This window comes from Chironomus tepperi, unplaced genomic scaffold, assembly GCF_022539635.2.
Source record: "Chironomus tepperi strain 1889 unplaced genomic scaffold, CSIRO-AGI_Ctep_v1 contig_262, whole genome shotgun sequence".
NCBI lineage: Eukaryota > Metazoa > Arthropoda > Insecta > Diptera > Chironomidae > Chironomus > Chironomus tepperi.
Genome location: NW_027226384.1, coordinates 797,183 through 823,915, shown reverse-complemented (window position 1 = coordinate 823,915; position 26,733 = coordinate 797,183). Strand labels below are relative to the sequence as shown.

The window sequence follows — 26,733 nt, the reverse complement described above, 5'->3', positions numbered from 1 at the left end:
ATTATACATCCAACAAAAATAGGATTGGAATGATTGAATGAAAAATAATCTTGAAGAAAAATACTTTTCACCATTAAATTGAATTTCCATTATTTTTCCCTTAGCTGCAAATGCAAGACAAGTTCCGAGATGCTAGTAAAAATTGAATTTGAAGCAGCAAGCAAGTCATGTGACTTCTCATTCTCATTTATGGAATCGAGTACATGCTTCATTCAGTCAATAATTCATTCATATTTCTCTCATTTTCTCTTATTACTCTGTGCTGTTATTGCTACTTCAATGTTCAATCATTGTTATATAATTTAGTGGATAGGTTATGGATTGAATTGAAGGGATTTAGGATGAAAGTCACATTGTTTGGTATAGGAATCGCATTAATGCTTGCTAATTACTTGCTTTGCTGACCGTACAGGTCAATCTTTCCATGACTCTTTTTGCCTGATTCGGTTAAATCCGACACCATGCAACAGTTGCGCTAGTATTATGTCCGGCCTTACCCGACTTGTTTGATCAGATTTGATCAGTTTTCTGGCGATTCTAGACTCAGTTGTACTCCTTTCATACCCAAATTCAAGTCAAAATCCAAAAAATTAATCCACAACCCGCCATACTTGACGCGCATTTAAATTCAAGCAACTTACAATGTTTGTAAAATCACTGCCTTTTCTTCCATTCTTCACGAAGACAATCAACACAAACGTTTAGATTTATCTTTGCATGTTAAACAGTAATTAGTACTTCATAATATAAATGTCAAATTTGCTTACAACCTTTAACATTCATTGATAAACTTAACAAATTAAACAAGTGCTGTTGAACTTTATTTATCAAACAGAGAAAAAAGATTGAAAGTCACGTGGACGAGTATTGTTGAGAACTGGAATCATGAGACGTAAGTTGAGTTATTTAATATAGATAATTTCATTTCTGGAATTAAGCAAAGCGGTTAATTGATCAAAAATTTGGCCTGAGGTCAGCGTGACTTTGACTTGGTACTGGATTCGGTTTAAATCCGGAATCATGTCAAAGTCACGCCGACCTGTTGCTTGGTCGATTAACTGACTTGAGTTATTCGGGTTTACCCAACGTTTACCAAATTTCTGGACACTAAGAACCTGAATTTAGCTCTAGCTATCCCTAGTAAAAATTTCATAACTACCTTAATGTGCAATTACTAATTATTTTTATAAACACAATAAAATATTCGATTAATTTACAACAATTTTTAATATCTCTTTAAACTTTATTTCATTATAACTACTGTAAATTGCATAGTCACGATGATATTAAACTGTTGTAAATAAAATAAGTAGTTTTAAAGCTTGCGTTATTAACGATTTTTGTTGTTAAATGCTAAAGATCAATTTACGATTCTGCAAATTCATTAACTGTCGATGTCGATTATTTATGTGATTTTTGGATAGTAAATTACATTTGGTTTATAAATCACAGAAGCAAAGTTGTAGCCAAAGACATTAATCAATTAAATGTGCAGTCAAAAGGGAAATTGATGGAGTTTATTTTGATAAATCTGAAGTTCTATCTAGTGACTCTTAATATGTGAATATGTAATTGACCTATCTGAGCAGGACAGTATCTATAATACCGTGACTTGGGCGCGTTGATGGCATAGGATGGTAGGGATACCCAAATGGTACTCTGATACCTGTTTTTATGGTGCAAATTATTTTAATGTTATATTTGGCGTTGCAATGCGTTAGGATTTGCATATGATTTATTAACACTTGTACCCCTAAAGCACATGGTGTAGGAATGCCCAAAAATCGGATCCAAGGCCGATTTTACTTTGTTTTCAAGCCGGATTTCATTGAATCTGGTCTGGGGCTAGATTCAATCTGACCTGAGTCCGGATTTCAGCCATTTCTGCGTTGTGTCCTTTCAATGATGTCAATTTAAGTAGTAATTTAAGTCACTGACTTCCAATACATACTAATAGTGAACGTCAACCCTTTTATTCTTAAAATTCTCGTTTTGTCATAAACACTAGAACTCATGAAAGCAGAACTGAACTTGAAATCATAGTTGAAGTAGAGCTGATAAAGATTTATAGACTAAACATCAAATTCTAAAGCTTAAATCCAATTTAACCTCAGAATTCTCAATACAATGCAACTTAAAAATTCCAATCTAATGAGAATTAGACAAACTGAACATGACATGCATCATAATTCATAGTGAATTATAGCTGAATACAGTGCGCTTGGAGTGCGCGTTAAAATTGTGCAATAGTCACATGATAGTAGAAAAAAAAGCTTCATACGACGAATATTTATGACTCACGTGTTCAAAAATTGGAACTTAATACAATATACGAATATACGTCGACCATCAAGCTTCACAGGAAGCTTTATTTCTCTCTATATTTATAATCGAATTTCATTTCCTTTATGGTTTTTTATGTGTGTGCTATGCAATCTCTCATATTTGCTTGACTGCAATATTTTGTGGCTTGGATTCTTTTTTTTTTTATTATCATTTATCATTAAAACACCAAAAAAGTAAAAGAAAATACATTTATTCCATACTTCACCAAAACCATAAATTTATTGATCACGTATTTCTTATTACGCTCATATTTTTACTGTCAATAAATAAAAACCGAAATTCAAACACAAGTTCCTTTATATATGTATATGTGCTAATGAAAATTGAAATGGATTGGTTATCATATTTAAAGTTGTGAATTACGTCTATTTTTGTGCTTGTTAGGTAGATGTTTTGATGAGATGAGATTGATTATCTTCATTATACTCATATGAAAATGTGGTATCGATTCCTCTCTTCTTTTTCGGGGTAAAATTGAAGTAACAAGAAGAAAAATCTCATATTTCATTAACAGATTTACTCGTTCGATCTTGTTATGTATATGGGAGCGGTTTGGGATGGATTATGCAAGACCATGGAAATTGTGCGAGATATGGATATATTCTGTGTATAGAAACAGACTCTTTTAATTAGAATAAAATGTGTAATATTGATTGGATCAATAATAATTTATCTAGCAATTAAAATTAAGTCTAGAAACGTGGATGATGAATGTCTTTTATCAAATTTGTGTGCTAAAGCATCAAATTTAGTATTGGAATTAACTATTAGAATATATTTGCTATATAGTCAATATAATAATGGAATTTAGAATGTACACGCGAAATTGCTAATGGGGACTGTGCTTTATATACTTACTTACTTACTTACTTTGCTGATCATACAGATCAAAAATACCAGAACTTGATACAGACTCAAATTTTATTTGAAATTAAGTCGGATTTTCACCAAAAAAATGCTAGGCTAACTAAGAACTCTACTAAATTCCAATGAATTTTCGTTCTAAAACCTGAAGTTCTAATACTTCTAAACAATATAAAAAGTTTCCACTACCCAAATCCCTTCTAACAAATCATCCGCTTATTAAAAGTTCTTAGATTCATCCATGAAAATAATTAATCAACCATTTACCATCTCAATAAAAAAAAAAATCCTTTATCAATAAAAGTAATAATCAATAAAGATTTTTTTTATTGCTAACGAACGATTAATTAAAACCTCAGAAAACTTTCTCGATTTTCTTTATAAGAACTTTCTTTACGGTTCACTTTATCAAATAAAAAAAACCACCAACAACAATGTCGATAAAAGGAGAAAAAGTTTTTAAATGAAATTTTAATAACTTAAACGTTTCTTTTTTATTAAAAATTTATGAAAGAATTTTTACCTTTTTGTGTAAGATAAAAGGATTGAAGAAAATATTTATCGTCTCTCTTTTTCCGAAAGATTATTTTCCATGTGGCTTGAGAAAAATGTGAATTAAAAGGAAAGGATTTCTTTATTGAGACAATAATATTTCAATGGAAGGTTCTTGAGCTTAAATGAGACAGAAAGCTCTTGAGAAATGAGTGGACTTTTGGCTGTGATTTAGGATTCTTTTGGAGGATCCCTCGATTTGATAGCATTTACAGAATCTTATCATAATCTTGGAAATTAGTTGTTTTGGAACTTGTTCTGAAGTGTTGCAAACAAGTTTGGAAACTTGAAATCAGATGATAATTGAGTTTTTACTCGATACTGCAATTCCATATTTGGATATTCAGCCAATTTTCTAAGACTATTGTAGGGTTCACCATTTTGGAACACACACAAAGGCATTCGGGTTAACGAAATTGAAAGTTGTCTTAGACTTTTCCTTGTCGATCAACTTCAGTTCTGATTTCTAAAATTCTAATTTATTGATCCTATTCAACTCACAGACCTCATAATCACCAAAATGATGCCATCCCATTAACTAATTCCTTGTTACTAAGTCAAAAAAATTAAAGATCTCCTTCAAGTAACAACGAGAAAATTCCATCTTTATCCTCGACATTATTGATTGAAAATCATTTATTTTCAATGAAAACCTTCAAATAAATTACACCGAAATTATTTCAAAGGATACACACATAATTGTGTCATCAATTCCAATAAAGACCGTCTTTATTTTTTTACGAGAAATGTTCACTTGTCAATGACAGTGCTGATGTAAAAATTGCTCAAAAAAATCGTTACGAAATAATGAGATGGAATAAAACTGAGAAGAAAATTCATTTACAACCTGTTGATTTTCCTCATTCATTTCAAATAGAATTTAAAATTCGAAGCGTGAATTGAATGTAAAAAATCATCTTACGATAGACAAAAAAGAGCACATTGAATCTTGAAATTTAATGCAGGTAAAATTGGATTTGCAAGAGACTGTGAAAAAAAGTCAATTTCTTATCAATTATTTACAATTGTTTAAGGATGAGGGTGAAAGCTTTCTTTATTTAATCGAAAGGAAAAAAAGTCGACAAGAATTGAAAGCTCATTTTAATTTAAGAGCTGCTCATGGTTTTATAAATACAATTTGAGGAGTTTTGTGAGTGTCTTTGTGAATGGAATTAAAGAGGTCTAATTAAATGTGTTTATAATGAATTGAAGATTTGTTGTTAAAAATTCTTAATTTAGATTTGTTTGGACTTTACAATGGCCTTGAGCAAGTCTTGAGTCTGTTTAAATGGTTGATCAATTTGCAATGACGGTTGCAATATAAGAGGTCGATCAATTAATCAGAACCCAAAATTATGAATTTGTTTGAAACTTTTTCAGAATATCCTATTTGAGCTCTGAAAGAGTTGATCTTTGAGTCGCTTTTTAAGAAATCGTAAAATCTGCAAATCGACCGATCACATCCTGTGTGCAGTCATTTTGATAAAGAATGATGAATGCGGTTGGGGTTTAGAACCTAATCTAAATTCTTAATATCATCTGTTTATCTCAATTTGCATCTGAAAATTGATATAATTAGTGATTACACTTTGTAACAAAGCTCAGAGTAAAAGGTCTGAACTAGGTTGGTATTTAGGGCTGAAAATTGAGTATACTTTAAATCGAACAACAAGCTTGTAAATGAGATTTCTGACTGCATTGATTCTAAATTAAAGATATTTCTGAGACCAACTTCCTTATTCAGTTGGAAAATTGAAATATTCATTCTTTTTTTCAACAGTCTTGCTCTATAACAGATTATCAACTAAGCTTTTCATCGTTGGTTATTTTAGAATCTTTTCAATCAAGAAACTTGATCTTGAAATTACTTCAACTTTCCAAGTAACCTTCATGAATTAATAAAAATGCCAACATTTTCACATCCATTTCCTGTCTTCTTAACTGACTTGCTTGTCTCATCATTTCAAGAACTCCTCAAATATTCATCAACATGAGCTTTGATTGCTAAAATAAGTTTAATTAGGTCATTTAGTCATTAAAGACACAATTTTCTTTCCATCAATGTCATATCGATCAGATTGGAAACAAAAAAGTAAAGGAAATCGAACGATAACAATCATTAATTTTTCACTGACCGGTACACATACGAACATAGTCAATTCTATTGACGAATAACAAAAATTGATCAATGGCCTTAATTGATAATTCATTAAAAAAAATTATTTTCTAGCCGATTCTCTCTCAATGTCTCCTTAATTCTCATTCACCGAAAATATTGGACTGTATCGCGTGTCGGGCCTATTGCGAGTAATAGTGTTTTTTTAGATAACTTACATTATTATTATTATATTATTTTGTATTTTGTTTTAGTTCTCGTTCAGTATTGAACTTGAAACAATCACGATGAGTCGAAATTTATTATAGCTTTAAGCCTGACATAAAATAATCGTGGCGCGGTTGAGAAAATTTTTTTTTTAATTTTTTTAGTGAACAAAAATTTATTTTATTTTTAGTTGACGAGTTTTTGGTTTTTGTTTGAGCTAAAAAAGAGAAAAAAGTTTGTAAAAATTGTTGTGATTTTAATAAAAATTTAGCGCATTTTTATTAAAAGGAATGTGGAATTATCTGCAATTTATGATCTTTTCACTGTTATTATAGTCATTTAACGTCTGTGTATGTGCTGCAGTGATTTAGAATATTTTTAGATACACGATGGGAATTACTTGAATGAAGACACGTGCGTGCTTCTTTGTAAATTTGTATCTTTATAGAAGATACATACAGCATACCCGAAAAGCTCATATCTGTTATTCGATCAAAAATTCGTTCCCAGACCGCCGTGATTCTGACTTTGTACCTAGTTGGACTAAGCCAGAGTTACGCCGGACAGATGCCGAATTTTGGATCCATAAACCGGCATATGTTATTCGGGATAGATACTTTGTAACTACTAATGACAAGGATATGCATTTTTTGATCATATCTCCTTCTTTATTGCTAATTATTTCGGGTTTCTGTCAATTTGAGTTAGGTTGTTTTATTGTTTCTCTGATGGCAATTTTAGTTCTTGGCTCTAATCCAGAGAGAAAGAGAGGAAATTGTTTTGTTAGTAATTTCACTTTACCTTTCATTTTACGTCGTCAAAATTGTCAACAGCACTATGTAGTCACCAGGGGTTTTTGATATCGACATTAAAATGTACGGAATCTCGGGATTGATCCCGAGATAACATACAATTCAATCCCGGGATTGAAAGTCTGAGTAGATAGAGAAGCAAAATGAAAGGCACTACTCGCTGCGTTGACGTAAACGTTAGAGTTGCCTGAGTGCATCATTAGGTTGATTTTGGCCCATTTTTAAGACAAATATTTAAATTTACTAAAGCGTGCTATTCGGGTGGGAATAAACTAAGTTTCTTGGTTGTGCCAGACTGAATTTAACAAACCCGAACAGCACGATATGTTTGCTTGGGTACCGCTACGTTGTTGTATTAACGGCAAGATGCGAAGTAGCCTTGATGGCACCGTGACGATTGATTTTCCCAATTTTTACAGTGATGAATGCAGTTTGATCTATTGTGCCTCTCGGGATACTAAGCATCTTTACAAAATATATACAATTTGATTTATTTTTAAACAATCTAATCTTAACTGCATTTTCCCTTCAATTACTACTAAAGCAATTATTTAAAAAAAAGTTGACAGAAAAAATTAGAAAAATCTATTTTTACTATAATAAAAAAGGCGCTTAACGTAGTTTAAAGTAGTTGACAATACATCAAAGTGAAAAATGATTTGCTGCACCTGTCGTGTCATATTTCAGTCACTCATGTAACTGCACACTTCATAAGGCGTTAAAGTATCGAATTTCACTGATTATTAACAATTGTAAAATTTCACGCGCATTATGCGCAGCTAAAAAATGCGCTAAAACGAATTAAAATTTTACAATTTGAAATTCAAACGATAAACATCGAACTTTATTTTTCACATTGATAAGTAGCTCATCGCGTTGTGTTTAATTGTGTCTATGAAAAACTTTTTTTGTTGCTGAGAAAAAAACACTTTTTTGTGATGAGAAAAATCGCAACAGAAAAAAATAAAAAAAAATATCTCAATGTTAAATAGAATGTTGTGACTGAACAGTGATCAGTTTGTATTTTGTAGTGCTCGCGATCGGTTGAACAACAAGTGGTGTTACTAAATATATCTATTATATTTTTTTTTCTCTCAATGGCTATCTAATTTATTGTGTAAATTAGCTGATTTTATAAAATAGATATATAGATTTTGAGATCATAGTGATAAGTGGATGAGTTGCTTCATTCACGGCAATTACACGAAAAAGTGATCTTGTGAGCGCGACAAAAAAAAAACCTAAAATAAATCAAGCAAGTGTGCAGATTGAGGAGAGACAAAAGTGAAAAATAATTTAAGGAAGACAAAAAAAAAAATTTGAGAAAAAAAAGAGAATTGAAATTTTATTTTTGGTTAGTATTTTATCGTCAGCTTGACGACCAAACAATTGAATTTAGTTGTTCTGTGTGAGATAATTACTCTGGCATTTAAAAAACTAATAATTTCACTTATTTGATGATTCTCTGAATTTGTTATTGCATTTTTTAAAATAATGAATTTTTAATAACCTTAGAAACAGTGGTGGGCAACCTTTGTGACGCGATACACAAGTGTCTCACGACACAGTAGTGTCATATGAGTGTCCCGTGACACATTATTGTCACACTAGTGCCCCACACATCAATGTCAAACTAGTGTCTCGCGACACATACCACCGCACGATGTGCCACGTAAAACACAAGGTTGTCCACTACTGCCTCATAAAGGAATTCGCTTTGTTGAGAAAGGATTATTAATTTGAATGTAATTTTAAGTGCTGATTTTTCACACCGCATCGATAGTGGAAAAAATTGCATTTTTATCGCCTCTTTTGTTGAACTTGGAATTTTGTTTAACAAGCCTTCAAATCATAAAATACTATATGGCGAAATTCAAAATTTAATCTTTCAAATTGTGAATAACATGAGTCGTGCCGCACGATATTTCTAAAGTGAAGAAACATGAAAAAAATGTGAAATTCTCATCATCTGTTTGACATAAATTTTTATCATTTTTTGCGTTGTGTTAGAGTTAATTTGAATGTTTTTTGAATATGTGATTAGCAGAAGTGTAGTTAGGGGGATTTGTGGGGGTCTACCTCCTGTCAGGTGACAACACTCCTCTAAATTTTGATCAAAGTTCTTCAATTTTGAAAGGGTTTTTTAAGACAAAAATCCATGATATTAAAGAATGTTGTGCTAAGAGGGTAGAAGGAGGTAGTGGGTTAACTTTAACGACATCCTTTTCCCCTTCGCCTCCTGAATAGGGATCGTTCGGGTACTAAATAGCTCAAAATAACCCCCAACCGCTCCATTGCACCCCTGTACACCAGACATACCCTCAAAACATACACAAGGACGTGTAAGCTGCAAAATTTATTGTAAATTAGAAATATTTCTCTCTTAAAATTTCCTAAATGCACAAAACTGAACCAGAAGTCTAAAATTATTCTAAATAATTCCCCGAATTCCCCAAAAGAAGCTCCTGTCTTTTATTGTTGTGCCTTATTCTGGAAATTCCATAATCAAATGATAACATCCAAAAAATATTTTTTTCCACATGTCCAACGTGATGTAGTTTTTGTTATTTTTGACTTTTTTTCAAGAACTTTTTAAAAATAGAATTTCGTTGCTCGTATTTTAAATTTAATTGAGGAAATTTCTATGTCATTATTTTTTTTTTGGGGAAAAAAGTTAATGAGTTTCTGAATCATCCACGACTTTGTAATACAATCGGAAAGGAAATCACGATTTTAGTCTATAATTAATTTATGTCACGTGACTATGAAATTGGAAAATTGTTTTCTTTTTTAATTAAGTTGACTTGATGTCTTCAAGGACGTGATGTAGTGAAATTAGTGTAGAAATTATTGGTTGTTGGTCAACATTTGATTTGAAAACGATTCGGCCAAGAATCGCAGGACTGCATTTCATGTATTTTAGATGCACAGCCTGGAGTTTTTGGATGTACTTTGTAGTTCACCCAAAGCTACAGACCTTCAGTTTCAGACAATCCCTAACATTTACTCAAAATTGAACAAATACCTAAATGAATAAATAATTTCCAAATTTGTAAGGACAAAACCAAGAAGAATCTGAAATCAAATATGAATCTAAAAGTTTATCGAAACCTATAATATATATTGATCGAAAATAGCTTCAGCAGTTCTTCTTCAAGCTTGATTTAGTGGTTGACAAATTATAGTTCTCGAAATACACATGTGTCTGCTCAATCATTCAGTTTTCTCACATAAATATTCATCGTCGGCGTTGACACTCAATTAGAACCTGCCCAGAACAATAGAATGAATCCCATCCGCTTTCATCCAGAACACTAGAATCTCCCATCCGGATGAAATTCAGCTCCAATGCCTTTAAAATTTACTTAATATCTTTATAACGCAGAAGATGTCAACTATTTGCCTACAAATGTTTAATAATTACTATATAAATATATTGAAAATAAGTTGTGACTTTAACTGGAAATTTATACATTAATCACAAGGTGATATTAGTAGAAATCAACATGTGACAAGTCAAATAGATTTTTAAAGCTTTATGTTTATTTCTCTTTGAGACAATATTTGTGGAAATGGATACTAAGTTTGCTGATAAATATTTACTGTCAATCAAATGATTTGGATATGAATATGAATTGTTGTGGCTTTAGATGACCGTTTCATGACTGCAACACTACTTACTTCGCTGGTCGTACAGATCAATTGTGATTCATGACCTCCCATAGATGTCATCTGAAGCTCACTTGACAATTCTCAATCCTAAGTGCAATACTATATCGATCTACAGCTTCATATTCATGAGTTCTTTGACTGAGCACGTGATCTTTTGCCATTTTCATAGTCTGACTTAAAAACATTACATAATGAAATTTCTACAGAATTATTAGCTGTTTTATCAACGAATGAATCACTGCATACGTCGGATTGTCACAAAATGAAGCCAGGCTTGCTAGGAATTGATCATTTTTCATAATCTTCTTTAAAATTTGAGTATTTTATCTCCTTTTCTGCATGAACAATATAAAACCGAACAGACAAGAAGCATGCTTACAAAATTGAACATGCTCAGTTATATTAATTGAGTATACTCATGAAGATACTCATTGAAGTGAGACTTCAATGTCTGTCAGAGTAAACTGCAGACTCTTGTCATTTACCATCCCAAAACTACCAACTTTGTCGCCATTAAGTCTGACATAGTTTTAAAAAAAATCCATCAAAATCCATAAATTCCATTAAAAGAACATTTCAAAAGCTTTAATACATCCTCATCCATTCCATTTTTCCCTATGATATCAACAATAAAAATCTTAATCAAATATTCATCTTTCCAAATCATACTCAGACTGTCGTTCAACAATAAACCAAAATCCTTAAAAATAAACACCCCGAAAAAAATTATTTGCAATTTTTATCATCCAAAAAAAGATTGAAGCAAGTCAAATCATGTGATAAAATATTCATGAGATTTTTTTTTTTTTTTTTTGATCAATAAATGTTTTATTACTGGTGGCACATTTGACAAGCAAGTTGGGGAGGCGTGTTGAAAAGGGGGAAAGGAAACAACAAAAAAAACGAATGTATTAAATAACATCAAGCAGAAAAGTATTGAGTCAGCAACTGAATGTATTGTTTTTTTTTTTCCTGTTGAAGCTTTAATACTCACGTTGATAAAATGATTGGGGAAGTAATGGAAAGCTAGTTTGAAAGGTTGAAATTGATTTGGGATTGTGACGCATTTTGTGGAGCTTTTCTTACTAATGCTGACAATAGGGAAGGATAAGCCTTTAAAATGATAAAGTAAAGTATAGTCTGAGCTTTTATTCAACATCGACTTGAATTTTGTATGAAAAAGTCGACTAGTCATCATATCAAATTTGAATCGACTTCGAATTCTGGCTACAAACTGTCAATTTCTGGTTAAAATTGAACTGTAATTCGTTCCAATTGTAATAAGGTCCTGAAATGGTCCGAAATTCTTTTCTCGTTCTAGTCCTAAATGTGAAAGATTACCTAATGTTCTAAAACTAGAACCAAATGGACCTCTAAAGCATTAAGCACAGCTTAAGCTATTGTATAACTGCTCATATATGTATAAACCTAGAATTATACGAGTTTACGACAAAATAGTAGCTTTAGGGCAACGTTGCATTAAGGAATGGGCCATAAATTGGCTAAAACAGGAACCTGAGCTACAAATTTGCCTTACAAATGAAAGATTGATAGAACAGACCTGAAAGCATAATTTTAGGCTAGTCATCGGCCAAGAACCGCGAGTCTGCACTTCCTGGGCTTAAGATGCGCAGGCTTGCAGTTTTTGGGTGTACGTTATATTTTGTCTAATGCTGCGTACATGCAGTTTTTGTCTGTAGGTCTGCAATTTTGAACGAACCCTACTTTATGCTAAACAAAGACAAAAACTAGAGCTCAAATTTATTTGACACTTAGTTATTAAATTCCTAATTACTTGCTTACCTCACTGACCGTTCAGATCAAGTTGGTTCCCACATTCTAGATTTCCAAATTATCAAATTCCTACTCATATGTCCAAACTGAACTATTCCAGACAGTAACATCTACAAAATAAATAACACTAAATCTAAAACCCTATAAAATGCGTTCAAAAAAGTGACAAGAAATGAGAAGTTTACACAGTCACGTGAGATTAACTTTAACGTACTATTCAATATGGAAATGATTTATTTTGTGCTGGTTATTGCATAGTTTGAAGGAGAAAAAAAAAGCTATTTGAGATGTGTTGAGGAATATGATCAAATTGACATGATGAACACGTGACATAAATTCACATTGACACATGACCTCATTCTACCTTTTAATTCCAAAACCTTTTTTTCACTATGGAAATTTACATTGCATATTTAAATAGCTCTTAATGCTATTTGAAAGTCAGTTAGTCTATGCTTAGCAATAAGTGTAGTGAAATGGATCACGAAAATTTTAACTTTTTTGTATTGACAAAAATTTTTGTTTTTACTGTAGATCAATAGATCTCATCAAGACGCGTATTTTGAGTATAAATATGTTATGCTTTGGTTTTTCTGAGTGAAATGTTAAATTTTTAATTTTGACTATCACTTTTTTTCAAAAATTCAATGAAACTTGCTGGAATCTTTTTTAAAAGTTCTATTTTTATATAATCAACTTTTGTTCAGAACTTGTCTCAAATTTACCTAATTGAGGTTGAAATTTGACAAAAACTGATTTTTAGTGCATTTTTTGAGGTTTTTTCATACAATTATTAAATCTTATCAAATATCAATTTTTAGCATCATATTATTGATTAACTTTATGGAGAATGATCTTTCATTTTCCGAAGAGAAACTTATCAGATATCAAAAACGGTCAAAAAACTTTAAGTAAAGCAAGGAGACAAAAATTTTCAAATTCATTTTTTGCAACTAAAATTATTCAGTAAACATTCAGAAACTATAGATTATGATCAAAATTTACTAAATTATTGCCAGTTTGGCTTAGTTTAGGTTTTAAAACGACCTGTTTCATCTGATTTTACAAATTGAAATAACTACATTTTAAAACAATTTTTCAATAGATATTCTATCACAGTACTATAAAATTTTTAATTTTGCTTTAAAAATGGTTTTTTGAAATAATAAATATTTTCCTTCAAGCAAATAACAGTAAATTGCATATCACCAAAATTTGTGAAAAATTAAATGATTATAAATCCTACTCTGTTATGATGAAACTTTTTTATTGGAAAAAATTGCAATTACTAAATACGGTTAAATACTTCAAAACATGAAGTTATTTGATAAGATGAATTAAAACTATCAAACACTTTCTATGAAATTAGTAATGTCGTTTTAAAACCTAAACTAAGCCAAACTGGCAATATTTAGTAAATTTTGATCATAATCTATAGTTTCTGAATGTTGAAGTCTTCTGAAATTTTAGTTGCAAAAAAGTGAATTTGAAAATTTTTGGATTGAACTACTTAAAGTCATTTTTGATTTTTACAGGTATCTGATATTTCTCTTCGGAAAATGTCGCAAAAACATAAAGTTTTAATATGATGCTAAAAATTGATATTTGATAAGAAATAGCATTGTATGAAAAAACCTCAAAAAATGCACTAAAAATCAGTTTTTGAAAATTAACCTCAATTAGGCAAGTTGCTGAACAAAAGTTGATTACGATATAAAAATAGAATTTTAAAAAGATTCCAGCAAGTTTCAGAATTTTTGAAAAAAAGTGATTTTTTTTGAAAAATTTTGGTCAAAATTAAAAATTTAACATTTCACTCAGAAAATTTGACCAAAGCATAACATATTTATACAAAAAAAACGCGTTTGATGAGATCTATTGATCTACAGCACAAAAATTTTTGTGATATAAAAAAGTTATTCAATTTGATCCATTTCACTATCACTTCAAAGCCAAATTGCTCGAAAGTGTCACGATAAAATAACTGCACTTTCAAATAGCATAAAGTTAAATGCAATAAAATTCCAACTATGGGTATGAAGAGCTACAGCATTATGTCCAAAAATTGCGATTAAGAAAATAATTTTTTTCTCACCAAAACTGCAGAAAATTATTGTATGTTCATAAAAGTTGGATTATTTAATAATATAAAAATATTGAATCCATAGTAATTTGAGGCTCTATTTTTATAGAAAATTTCCCCTAAATCAAGAGGATAATTTTTTATATCTATATTAAGCTTACACATAGCTTCAAATAAAAAAGTTTTAAGAGTTTTTAAAACCAGTTGGTGATGATTCGAGTTTGATGAGAAAGGACACTTGAACCAAACTTTGATAATATCCGCAACGGAATTTTCCAAAATGATAAATGGGCCTTAGGGACTATAATTTAAGCGAAGAAAATAATTTTTGGAAAAAAAATTCATTTCTGTCCCATAGTGGATTTATTTTGTGCTGGTTATTGCATAGTTTGAAGGAGAAAAAAAAGCATTTGATGTGTAGGAATATGCAAATTAACATGATGAATATGATCAATTCACATTGACACATGACCTCATTAGCTTTGCTTCCATACTATGGGTTTACATCACCAACATAAAGTCTTGTCTATGCTTAGCAATAATGTCAGCACATTCTTCCTTTTTATATTGAAAAATATTGGCACAGGTCATGGTTTTGTTGAAGTTAAAGCTATTGTCTCTCGAAATATAATTGAGAGATTAAAACGGAAAAGGAAGAATTTACGATAATCGGTGGAAAAGAAACAGCAACAACAAAAAAAAAAAGTTTTTCATTGTAACGAGCGACAATGCAGAGTTTATCATTTAATGCTTGTGCTGTTGGAAAATAACTTTGATGTTAATGAATATTAAATGACATGACGATGAAAAGTTAATGATTGTTTGAGACAAAAAAAGTTGGATGTTCCTAATTTGGATGATTTAATTTAAAACCTTGAATTGTAATTTGTCTATTTTGAATTAAATGGAAATTTATCTTATTTTTGGATTTGTATTTAATTAGTCGTATTCAAGTCGCATTCAAATTTTATGAGTATACTTGGTACGATTGTTCAAAATGAAAGTGAATTGAGATCTGAATTGGATTTAGAGCAGTAGTGGCGAACCTTTTATCCATCGCGGCACAATTAGATGGTCAGTTTCGACTGAAACCATACACTCGACACTAGTATGCCGCATCACACATGTTGATCACCACTGGGTGAGAGCTATGTAACAATGATTCAATATTGGGATTAAAAATCTGACTTTTTGATGATGTCTCATGACTCCAAATTATGGTTCATAATTTTGTTATAAAGCATTATAGTTAAAGGATGTCAAAAATTCTTTATTTAACGTTGCATAATTTACAAAAGTTCCCTTACTCTATACAAAAAGAATGTAGTATAGAGGATTCTGGAGATAGTTTGCTCACTTCATCTTGACCTTAGCTTTAGATGAACAAGGAACAGCCGTCTGCATTGCCTGCGTTTAAAATCAACGTGATGTAGCGGTCATGCTGAACTATCTTTCGATATCACTTTAATGCCGAAATACGGGATATTGAGAACTTAGCGTACTCGTATCCGTTTTAATAAATCACGTGCTTGATATGCTGTTTGAGATAAAATGATTTGTATCCTAATAAAATTAATAAATAACAAACCATAAAAATCTAATCGTTTGTTATTCTAACATTCAAGAATCTCATTCTTATAGCCATACCACATACAAATCTATATTTACTTCCTTCAATTATTCACTGTTCTATTAAAAAATCGTGATTAAAATTTAGAACAGAATAATTTTGAATAAATTAAGCCATATTAATATCGAATTTTATGTTTGAATGCGGCAAGTAAATGAAAGCCACAAAATATATTTCCAGACAGACACAAAATTCTCTCAATTCCTGAATATCTCTAAAAATAACTTCCTTTTATTGTCTATTTAATCTTCTTATATATCATAAAAGCATAAAACTATTAAAATTTTCATTCATACAGTAAAAATAATTATAAAACCTGTAATATGTAGTTTAGTTACCAAGAAGACGATCACTTCCAACATGCATAATGTGTAGAAATTAAAAATAATTGAAGGAACGATACAAAATAAATAATTAAAATACAATTTGTGTGGTGATAATGAAAACAATTATCACTCACATGCTGAACGTGTAGTTCCTCCAACAGAAGTTGTTTGACAAGTCTCTCTCTCAATTATTCTCATTTACATAACACTACTTATTGTTGCCATAATATACAAATACTATCAATGGAGAAAAAAATAAAGAATTGAGTGGTTATATTGGATAGGATTGGATACTGGTTGTTCTAGACTAGAAGTCGACTGAGATTTGAAGTAGAAACGACTAAGATCTTTCTAAGTATAATATGTATATAAGGGCTAATAAAGTTAAGCAACGAAAAAGCGGCAATGGTCAAGCTGGTTAGGAAGTCGGGCAATCGACTCAAACGCCCCAGGTTCGATCCCAGGGAAATTCTAGTTGAATCTTGGATGCTTTCGCTGTTTATAGCCATACCAACTCGATTCGAGTATTCGCGACGCACAAATTGTGGTTAGGTACATGGTATTGATAAATAAAGCTCATTCTCTTGCTACATATTCATTTGGGAGACAGGATTTGAAACTGTGCAACAGCAAAGGCTCGAAATCGACTTAAATTTTGAATGAAATCAAGCCGAAGTTTCCATACAAAGTCCAAGTCGACTTCATGCTCTGATATCATGTGAATGAGAATTGCTGGTTTAACTTTACTATTTCTTAAGTTTCTAGCTCAAACCTCAAGCTCTCTTTCCCAAAGTAATAACGTCACTAACACTCAATATTTCCAACCATATAGTTTATGACACACTATCATTTAGATAAGATTGAATGAATTTAATTTTTTTGCACACATAACATCATCCAAAAGTGTGTCATACAGAGAAAAAATAGAAATCCCATCAGTTCTATAGCAATATTTCCAGTTATTAGATCGAAAAATGAGTTGAATTTTTCAAGAAAAATGTATGATAAAAGTGAATTGTTGGGGTAATCCAGAGTTGCAAAACTGAAACATGTGACTGACAAAAACAGTACAAATTCTTGATAATTTATATGGTTTTGTAAGAAAGAAATCATATAAACAATCAAGAATTTGTATGGTTTTTGCGGTTAGGTTTTCTTACAAAACCATACAAATTACCAAGAATGTGTACGGTTCTAACCTGTCACAAGTGCAACTCTGGACTAATCAAATGCCAATAATTGAATGAGAATGCTTTATTAAATTGTAAATGTTGAACTATTCGATCTGATTGTTAATGCCGACTTCCAATCCAGTTCCAATAGCCAATATTTCCAGTTTATCAAGTTTCGCTTCTACTTTTCAATGAATTTGCAAGCATATAAAACAATAACACGTTGTTATATTCAAAAACCGGTAAAAACAACAGTGTGGACAGTGTCTACACCTGAAAACTTTAATTTATAAACACACATGTGCTGTTTACTGAGCAAAACATAACAAAAAAAAAAATTGAGAGGATATACAAATATAAAAATTATTGATAAATATTTAAAGACACTTACAAATGCACTAAAAAAAATTTTTTTTTTACAATTATATTTTGCATACCATAAAAAAAGTCTAAAGGCACAGCGTCACAGACATCACATTGTGTGATGTCACACATAAATGTAAATTAATAAAACGACGAAAATACAATAAAAGAAATATGACATATAACACACATTAACCGCTCCATTAAAACAATAATTCTCTTGAGTAGAAGTATTAAGTAGACATAAGACTTTGTGGATGTTGCCATTGACAGGCAGTTTGCTATGCGGCTTTCTCAAGTCATGATGTGTTATTAAAAAAATAAAAGTCTAAAGTGTTGTGTGTTAAAAAAAAATTCAGGAGAAAAAAGTTGCAAATTGCAAGAAAAACTTTTTAGTTTGCAGTGTCGAAAGTGCCTGCCTGCCAGTGCCTTTATTCATATTGTGTTGATTATTATTTTATTGTATATTTGAGGAGAAACTTGAAACTTTATTATGGCTAGCCGGGGAAATTATAGTCAAAGTAAATAATACCAAAAAATATATAATTTTTACCATATTTAGTTCTGATTTGTTGAGTTAATGACTGACTTTTGGATACTTTCACATGTGTAGTTCAGAAAATTATTTTATTGGAATTATTTGGGGAATTCACCTTGAAATTTTCAATTGATTAATCATTTACGGCTGTGTTGTTTAAGCTGTGTGCCGTCAAAAATTTGTATAAAAATGCCATTAGCCTCGTGCCGTGTGCGGTTTGGATCATGACCTACCATTAATGTGTGCCGTAGCACAAAAGAGCTAGACAACATTGATCTAGAGCAGTGGTCGGTAATCTTTTAATTTTTGCAGCACATCTTGGTGGTCCGATCCGACAAGTCATGTGGTTTATGGCATTTCCAAAAAATTCTGGCATTTCCGCGTCACACAAGTTGCCCATCATTGATTTAGAGCAATACTAAGCAACCTATGCTTCACGGCACACTAGTGCACCACAAAAAAAATTGAAATTTCTATGAATCATATGCCGTGTACGGCTGTAGTCTTAGCTTACTACCAAAGAGTGTCGCATCACACAGGTTACCCACCACTGACCTACAAGTGTTCATCTCTGCAGTCACATGACTAAATAAATTAACAATCGATATTGGAGATGTTAAACGTATTTTTTAAATCTCATGCGTTCATCTTTATTGTTCCTCGAATGATATTCGATTTAACAAAATGTTGATTCTTTTTGTATCGATTGAGGATAATGAGATGTTCATTATAACTTATTTTTGCAGAAATAATAAACATTTAAATGGTGTTAATAAATGAAAGAATTTTAATTTATGAGTGATAAATTTGTAATGAATAGGCTGGAAATTCTGATATTTCCGATCTGATGTAGGTTGTAGGTTGAATCATTGTTGGATTAAGATTATTAAGCTAAATGGTCGTTTAGTTTATGTGTACTTGATTCACTTGATGCGTTTACCTCCTCGCCTCTGAGTGATCCCTAAGAGACCGTTCACTTGTTAGGATACAGAATACTGAAAAATACCCTCAAATACTCGTGAGAGTGACTTCCGGGATCTGTTAACCTTTGCTTTGTGAACCTTTCTACTTTGAGTCCAACACTATACCATTTTAACCGACCATGTAACCGCTGTTTTCGATTTTTGCCTTAAAAAACTTGAGAGAGCTCAAAGTGGACTTTAGTATTTTATGATGTAGAACTATCTTATTTACAATACTTACTGTAACTGTTACATGATCCTATGCAGGAACTTACCTCGCGGTGCAGTCAGCAATGTCCTTTCCCAGCATTGACTCAATTGCTGGCTCTGTCACCTAGTTTGTACCAATTCTCTGCTTTTGAAGCTCCTGGTCTAGGGTTTCCAAAAACAAAAAAAAATAATTTTCCCTTGAACGTTCCCGATTCCCGAAATCTGACCCTATCCTGTATCGGGAGTTTAACCGTTTCCCAGATTGTAGATTCCATCCAAGGTCTGTAGTGTTCCAAACTTTGTCTCTTTGTAGCCAGCATTGACATTCTGAATAGGGTTAAGTCAACTTCGAATATTTTCCCGCCAAATTCACTCAATAATTATTAATTCCTTTTAAACTGTATTATTCCAGTTCCAAACTTTATTACTATTTTATATTTCTACATTATTACAATTAACTTAATTTCCCGACCGCATGCTTCTGTAATTATAAATTTGATGCACTCTAAATCGTATTAAATTACCAGCATTTTGCTTTAAACACGTTCTGTAATAATGTATAGTTTAGTGTATATATTTCACTTCCACAAAACCCTCATTTCACTTTTTTTGTTGAATTATAAAAAATCACTGAAACATGACAAAAAATTTCCTTTGAATTGAAGATTATTTGAAATGTGACTGTGAATATTAGAACGTTCTGCAACTGTTTATTATGAAATTTACACAATATTCTCATGTTCCTGCATAAAAAGTATTGAAATATTTGTTGACATGTAAAAATCAACGCTAAATAACTCACATCAACCAATATTTGATTTGCAATTTTCATTTTTTTTTTATTCTCATTAACTCATTCAATTTGTTTTAAACTTTATTATGTTATCTAGTCTGATATCATTGCGGCATTCCTCTTCCTGAAATAAACATTTGATTTATGATGATGATTTTATCTTTGAGTGATATCGGAAATTCAATATTTGATCATAAATAGTTTTTTTGCTTTTTTATTGTTTCTTTTTGGCGGTAAATGATGGGGAGATGTGGTGTGGATTGGAAATCAGCATGATTTTAATGTCATTTTTTGAGCTTTATGGAAGTTGATTATTGATATGCATAAACTGAATGATATTGCTAATTTTGTCATGGAAGGATGTACAAATTCTCGGGCAAAACATTCAGCTGTCATATCACTAGTTGATGGGGCATGTAGTTAATGGATTCCAGGACGACCTTTTTAAGTGGATTCCAACCAAGGGCGGTGTAGCCAGTTTCTGCTTCTGTCTTAGCATTGATGAGAGTGATAGACAAGAGCGTATTCCAAGAAAAATGGGTTGTTGGAAGTGATCCATACTAAACAATTGAAATCCCTCACTACATTACCATATGGGTGATAAAGAATACTATGAAGAACATGTCAACACAATCAGTTGAACAAGCTAACTTAATTAACTTGCTTACTTAAAGCTAGTTGTATTTTAATTACAAATTCACTTGATTGCTTTCGAACCTTATCTCTCTCTCCAGTGGCGCATTCAGGAGGAACAATACTACACGTCAAACCACATTGTGTTCCATTCATGCTATTCCATTCTCTCACTATATTCTTCTCATGTTACGATAATGTCCCTCTTCCCTAAATTGAGCCTTAATATTTGAACCACTCTACAAGCCATTAAAGTTCTTTATTTGGAATGGGGATCGAACCCAGTTGATTGAATGAATGAATTTATTCGCCCTCACGGTTTCGCATTCATTCGTATTGCAAAAATATTATCAATTCAACTTAATGCTGTCCAATCTTTTGTTGGGTAAGGCACACCCTGGTGATATGCCCAGACGTAAATTGTACACGGTTCATTATGATTTCTCGATTTCGGGAAGAAAATCTTCCGTAACTGAGATTTCGGGAAAGTACACGGTTCATAACATTTCCAGAAAATGGTACCGCAACTCATAGTTTAGACAACACTGATATAAAATTACCAACAGATCAACCAAATACTCTGGAATGTTACAGATTAATTCCAAAAGAATCATAAAAATTGTATCACATGATCTACATAAATATTTGACACTCGAGTCATGTGACAAAAAAATGTAAATATAAAAATTAAAAATGCTAATGACTTTTCATGATTTTTAAAATTGATGAAGCACGAAGTCAATATAAGCGTAATAATTTTAAGCTACATTAATAAATCATGATCATGCAATCAGAAGAATTAGACTGAAATTTAGACTCTAATTGTTTCTATTTATAAATGTTCAAATTGGGAATTTTAGAATGGAATTTCACATTGTATTGGATAGCTTCATACTTACTTCGCTACAGAGTTGCAAAACGGGAACCTGTCACGGGTAAAAACCGTACAATTCCTTAATAATGTGTTCTCTGGCATCTCTGGCCATCCATGCCAACTGTGATCCTTAGCTTATCTTAGTTGGAATCAGAAGCTGGCTCTATCGATGACTGTTCTTTGCCATTTCCAATACCAAATGCTTTCTATTATCTGTTCGCTATCACATTGTGCTAAGATAAAGTTCCGAAACTTGAGTCACATCCAACTCATGTGACACTGTATTTGCATGATATTTGCTGATTCTGTTACCAAAAACTCTCTTTTTGCACCTCAAAAAATTCCCCAAAATTCACAAATTTCCTAACATAATCTTCAATTTCTATTTCACAGTTCCGACTTCGGAATCGTTGAGCTCCAGGATGGGGACACTGTTTCGATCAGAGGAGATAACTCTCTGTCAAATGTTCATTCAGCCTGAAGCTGCATATTCATCAGTTTCAGAGCTTGGAGAAATTGGTGCTGTACAATTTCGTGATGTAAGTAGAACTGCTAATTATTGTCATTTACTCGATTACTTACTTCCTCTCCCATTTCAGCTTAATGGCGATGTTAATGCATTTCAAAGGAAATTTGTCGGTGAAGTTCGTCGTTGTGATGAAATGCAACGTAAGATTCGTTATGTTGAATCGGAAGTGAAGAAGGATGGAGTCAAAATTAAAGATTGTGAGGACATTCCACGTGCACCAAATCCTCGTGAAATTATCGATCTTGAAGCACATCTCGAGAAGACCGAGAATGAAATGATGGAACTGTCCCAGAATGCCGTCAACTTGAAGACAAACTATTTGGAATTGGTTGAGCTTCGTCACGTTTTAGAGAAGACACAAGGATTCTTCTATGAGGAAGATGTCTTGGGTGTTGGCAATAGCTTGATGACACAGGAAGAAGCTGGACAAGCTCGTGGGCGTTTGGGCTTTGTAGCTGGAACAATTCGTCGTGAACGACTTCCTGGATTTGAACGTATGTTGTGGCGTATATCACGTGGTAATGTGTTCGTTAGACAAGCTGAATTGGATGATCCATTAGAAGATCCAGAGACTGTAAGTTGGAATTTATGATTGGAACCTTTAAAGCCTTTACAATTTGTTCCTTTAATTTCAGGGCAATGAACTCTACAAAACAGTCTTCTGTGCCTTCTTCCAAGGAGAACAATTGAAGAATCGAATCAAGAAAGTTTGTACAGGCTTCCATGCTTCTCTATATCCATGTCCAAGTGAAGCAAAGGAACGTGATGAGATGTTAAAGGGTGTCTTAACACGCTTAGAGGATCTCAATATGGTCTTGAATCAAACTCAGGATCATCGTTGTCGTGTCCTCAACAATGTCGCAAAGGATATACCAAGATGGGCAATTATGGTCAAGAAAATGAAGGCAATTTACCATACAATGAATCTCTTCAACATGGATGTGACCAAAAAGTGTTTAATTGGTGAATGTTGGGTTCCAGTTCCAGATCTTCCAAAAGTCCAAAAAGCTTTAACTGACGGTTCAGCTGCTGTTGGTTCAGCAATTCCATCATTCTTGAATGTCATTGAAACACGCGAGAATCCACCGACATTCAATCGTACGAACAAATTTTCACGTGGCTTCCAAAACTTGATTGATGCTTATGGTATTGCAAGCTATCAAGAAGTTAATCCAGCACTGTATACAATCATTACATTCCCATTCTTATTCGGTATTATGTTTGGTGATCTTGGACATGGTCTTATAATGTTTTTGTTTGCATTCTGGATGGTTTCGGGCGAGAAAAAATTAGGTGCCAAAAAGACGAACAATGAAATTTGGAATATATTCTTTGGTGGACGTTACATCATCTTACTTATGGGTATATTCTCAATGTATACTGGATTTACGTACAATGATTTATTCTCAAAATCAATGAACATATTTGGATCAAAATGGAAAGTCAATTACAATGCAAGTACAATTATGGACAATCCAACATTGCAGCTTAATCCATCAAGTGACGATTTGGGTACTGAAATCTATGAATGGGGTCTCGATCCTGTCTGGCAATTAGGAACAAACAAAATTATCTTCCTTAATTCATACAAAATGAAACTTTCAATTATATTCGGTGTCATTCATATGATTTTTGGTGTCGTTATGTCAACAATCAATCACAACTTCTTCCGTCGTCGTGTTTACATTTTCTTGGAATTTCTTCCACAAATTATTTTCCTTGTCTTATTGTTCGCTTACATGGTCTTCATGATGTTCTTTAAATGGATCACATATAGTCCAAAATTGGAACAGCCATACTCACCAGGTTGTGCACCATCTGTACTTATCATGTTCATTAATATGATGTTGTTTAAGAAGACACCACCACTCGCTGGCTGTGATGAATACATGTATCCACATCAAGATCTTATCCAGAAATCATTTGTGTTCATCAGTTTACTGTGCATCCCATGGATGTTGCTTGGAAAGCCATTTTATATTATGTGTACAAGAAAGAAGACTAATAAAGTTGCTGGACATAATGGTGATGTAAATCAAGGAATGGAAATGACACCTGAAACACCTGATCAATTGGCACCAACTGCACATAGTGAATCCGGTCATGGTGGACATGACGATGAACCAATGAGTGAAATTTTTATTCATCAAGGCATTCATACAATTGAATATGTTCTTAGTACTGTATCACATACAGCTTCTTATCTTCGATTATGGGCTTTGTCGCTTGCTCATGCACGTGAGTATTATTTTTTATGTATAGAAGTGGATGATAAACCTTTTTGAAGTAGAGGCTCAATGGGATGTGTTGAAATGAGTATTATAAGCTTTAAAATTTCCCAATTCCGTTAAACGAGTTATTCAATGTAAATTGTTGAATATTATTCCTATGGTAATGACAGGTCGTTTGATATTCTTGGGGAATTCAACAATTTCGTTGAGGCTGTTCATTGAAAGACAGGTTTATTATGTTGGGGAAACCCCTAACTGAATGCTAGTAGAACGACTGAGATTTGTAAATAAGTAAATTAATGGGTTGGCCAACGGATTTTCTTAATTGAAGTAATAAATTGAGAATACACAAATGACGTCACTTAAAGCAGAGTTGCCAAAAGCTGGAGTTTTGTCGCTTACCCATTCACCATTTGTAGGCTGTAAAAGTCATTAACTCGAAAGGCACACGGCGTCATATTTTCCGAAAATCCGGCTCTAAGGCTGCATGACTCTGATCCTAAATTAGAAATTTTGCTCTAGGTCAGAGTGACTCTGGTTCCACGCAGCCTCATGCCAACTCTGCATCAAAATATGGCCTTTTAAACTATTCGCCATCTCTTTCGAGAGACGAACATAAGAATATGATTACGTCTTTTATGAATAAATACCAGGTTATTTAAAAATTAAATGCCAGACCCAAAAATCGATCCCAAACATTTGAGATGAATGCATACTCTTCATATAAACAGCAATAATCGGTTAACCAATCGAAAATTCGGTACTAAGCCAACATGGCTATGACTTGATGTCTGAATTGACTTAAATTCGACACCTTGACAGAATCACGTTCTATGTTAGCTGACTTGTCTCCGGATTTTGGATCAATTGACTAACTTGTGATATTTTGGTCAGTTATTACCATTTCTCAAAAATAGACAGTCATAACAAAATATATCATCCAAAATGACCCCTTAGCTATTAATATAAATAAAACTGTCAATATTCACTTTATAAATCCAAATCCTTAAGCCTCTAAGGGTATCCTCAATACAAATGTCATGCAAACTTTAGACTGAATTATTTTCACTTTACATGCCATAAAAAATCTAATTTTATTTATCTTTATATCCTTCATCTCACCCACAGAGCTGTCAGAAGTATTATGGAATATGGTGCTTGCATTAGGACTAAAATCAACTGGTCCAATAAAGGCACCAATTATGATCTACATCATGTTTGCCTTCTGGGCATTATTCACACTCGCAATTTTAGTCATGATGGAAGGATTGTCAGCTTTTCTTCACACACTTCGTTTGCATTGGGTTGAATTTATGTCAAAATTCTACGAAGGTCTTGGATATCCCTTCCAGCCATTCTCATTTAAAATTATATTGGATGAGACAGAGGACTAGATCAAAATTGTTTTACTTTATGTCAATTATTAAGCTATGAAAAGTGCTGTTATATATAAAAAATAATAATGTGAAAAAGAAACAATAATAAAAAATAAAAAGTAGAGTAGTATTGTAGGTAGGATGAAGAAAAAAAAAAAACAAACGCAGACTAAGTTACTCTATAGAAGTTACAGAAGCACATGACCTTATTGAGTGATTTCAGCGCATATTTGTCCCAGCCATCAGTAATTTTTAATAACGTTTTTCTAGAATTTAAATTTTCTTACGGTTTTTTAGAATTTAAATTTTAAAACGGTCGCTAAAAATTTAAAATTGTCATAAGCAACGCTTTAAAATGTTTTTCTTTTGTTTCTAAACTGAAAATTCATTAATTACCGTGCATTGAGATGATTTTGCGCTTCCAGACCAATTGATACCGCAATAACTCAATGGCATAAAGCTAATGCTTCAAACTAGAGCTTTCTACGATGTCTGGATGCTGATATCTCGTCCATTAACTAGCCAGCTAGGAAATCAGCTTGTTAGGAAGCCAGTAAGTCGGGATGCCGTGAGGCTAGTCAGCCAGCTAAGAGACCAGTCAGCCAGAAGGCCATCCAATCAAAGAGGCCAGCCAGTCAGAAGGCCAGGCA

General features: G+C 32.3%; 1 protein-coding gene across 3 annotated transcripts; it reads left to right on the top strand.

Moving 5' to 3' along the window:
- The first annotated feature begins 870 nt into the window (after nt 1-870).
- Nucleotides 871-26,240, top strand: LOC139091844 (V-type proton ATPase 116 kDa subunit a 1-like). 3 transcript variants are annotated; one of them, XM_070642068.1, is made up of 5 exons: nt 871-892; nt 22,341-22,486; nt 22,547-23,050; nt 23,112-24,714; nt 25,836-26,240. In XM_070642068.1, the coding sequence occupies exons 1-5, from the start codon at nt 886-888 to the stop codon at nt 26,099-26,101; spliced, it is 2,526 nt and encodes an 841-aa protein (XP_070498169.1). In that variant the 5' UTR covers nt 871-885; the 3' UTR covers nt 26,102-26,240. The 3 variants fall into 3 exon arrangements, with proteins under 3 accessions (XP_070498169.1, XP_070498170.1, XP_070498168.1); XM_070642069.1 differs by lacking the exon at nt 871-892 and adding an exon at nt 7,915-8,251; XM_070642067.1 differs by lacking the exon at nt 871-892 and adding an exon at nt 18,189-18,458.
- Nucleotides 26,241-26,733: the final 493 nt, after the last annotated feature.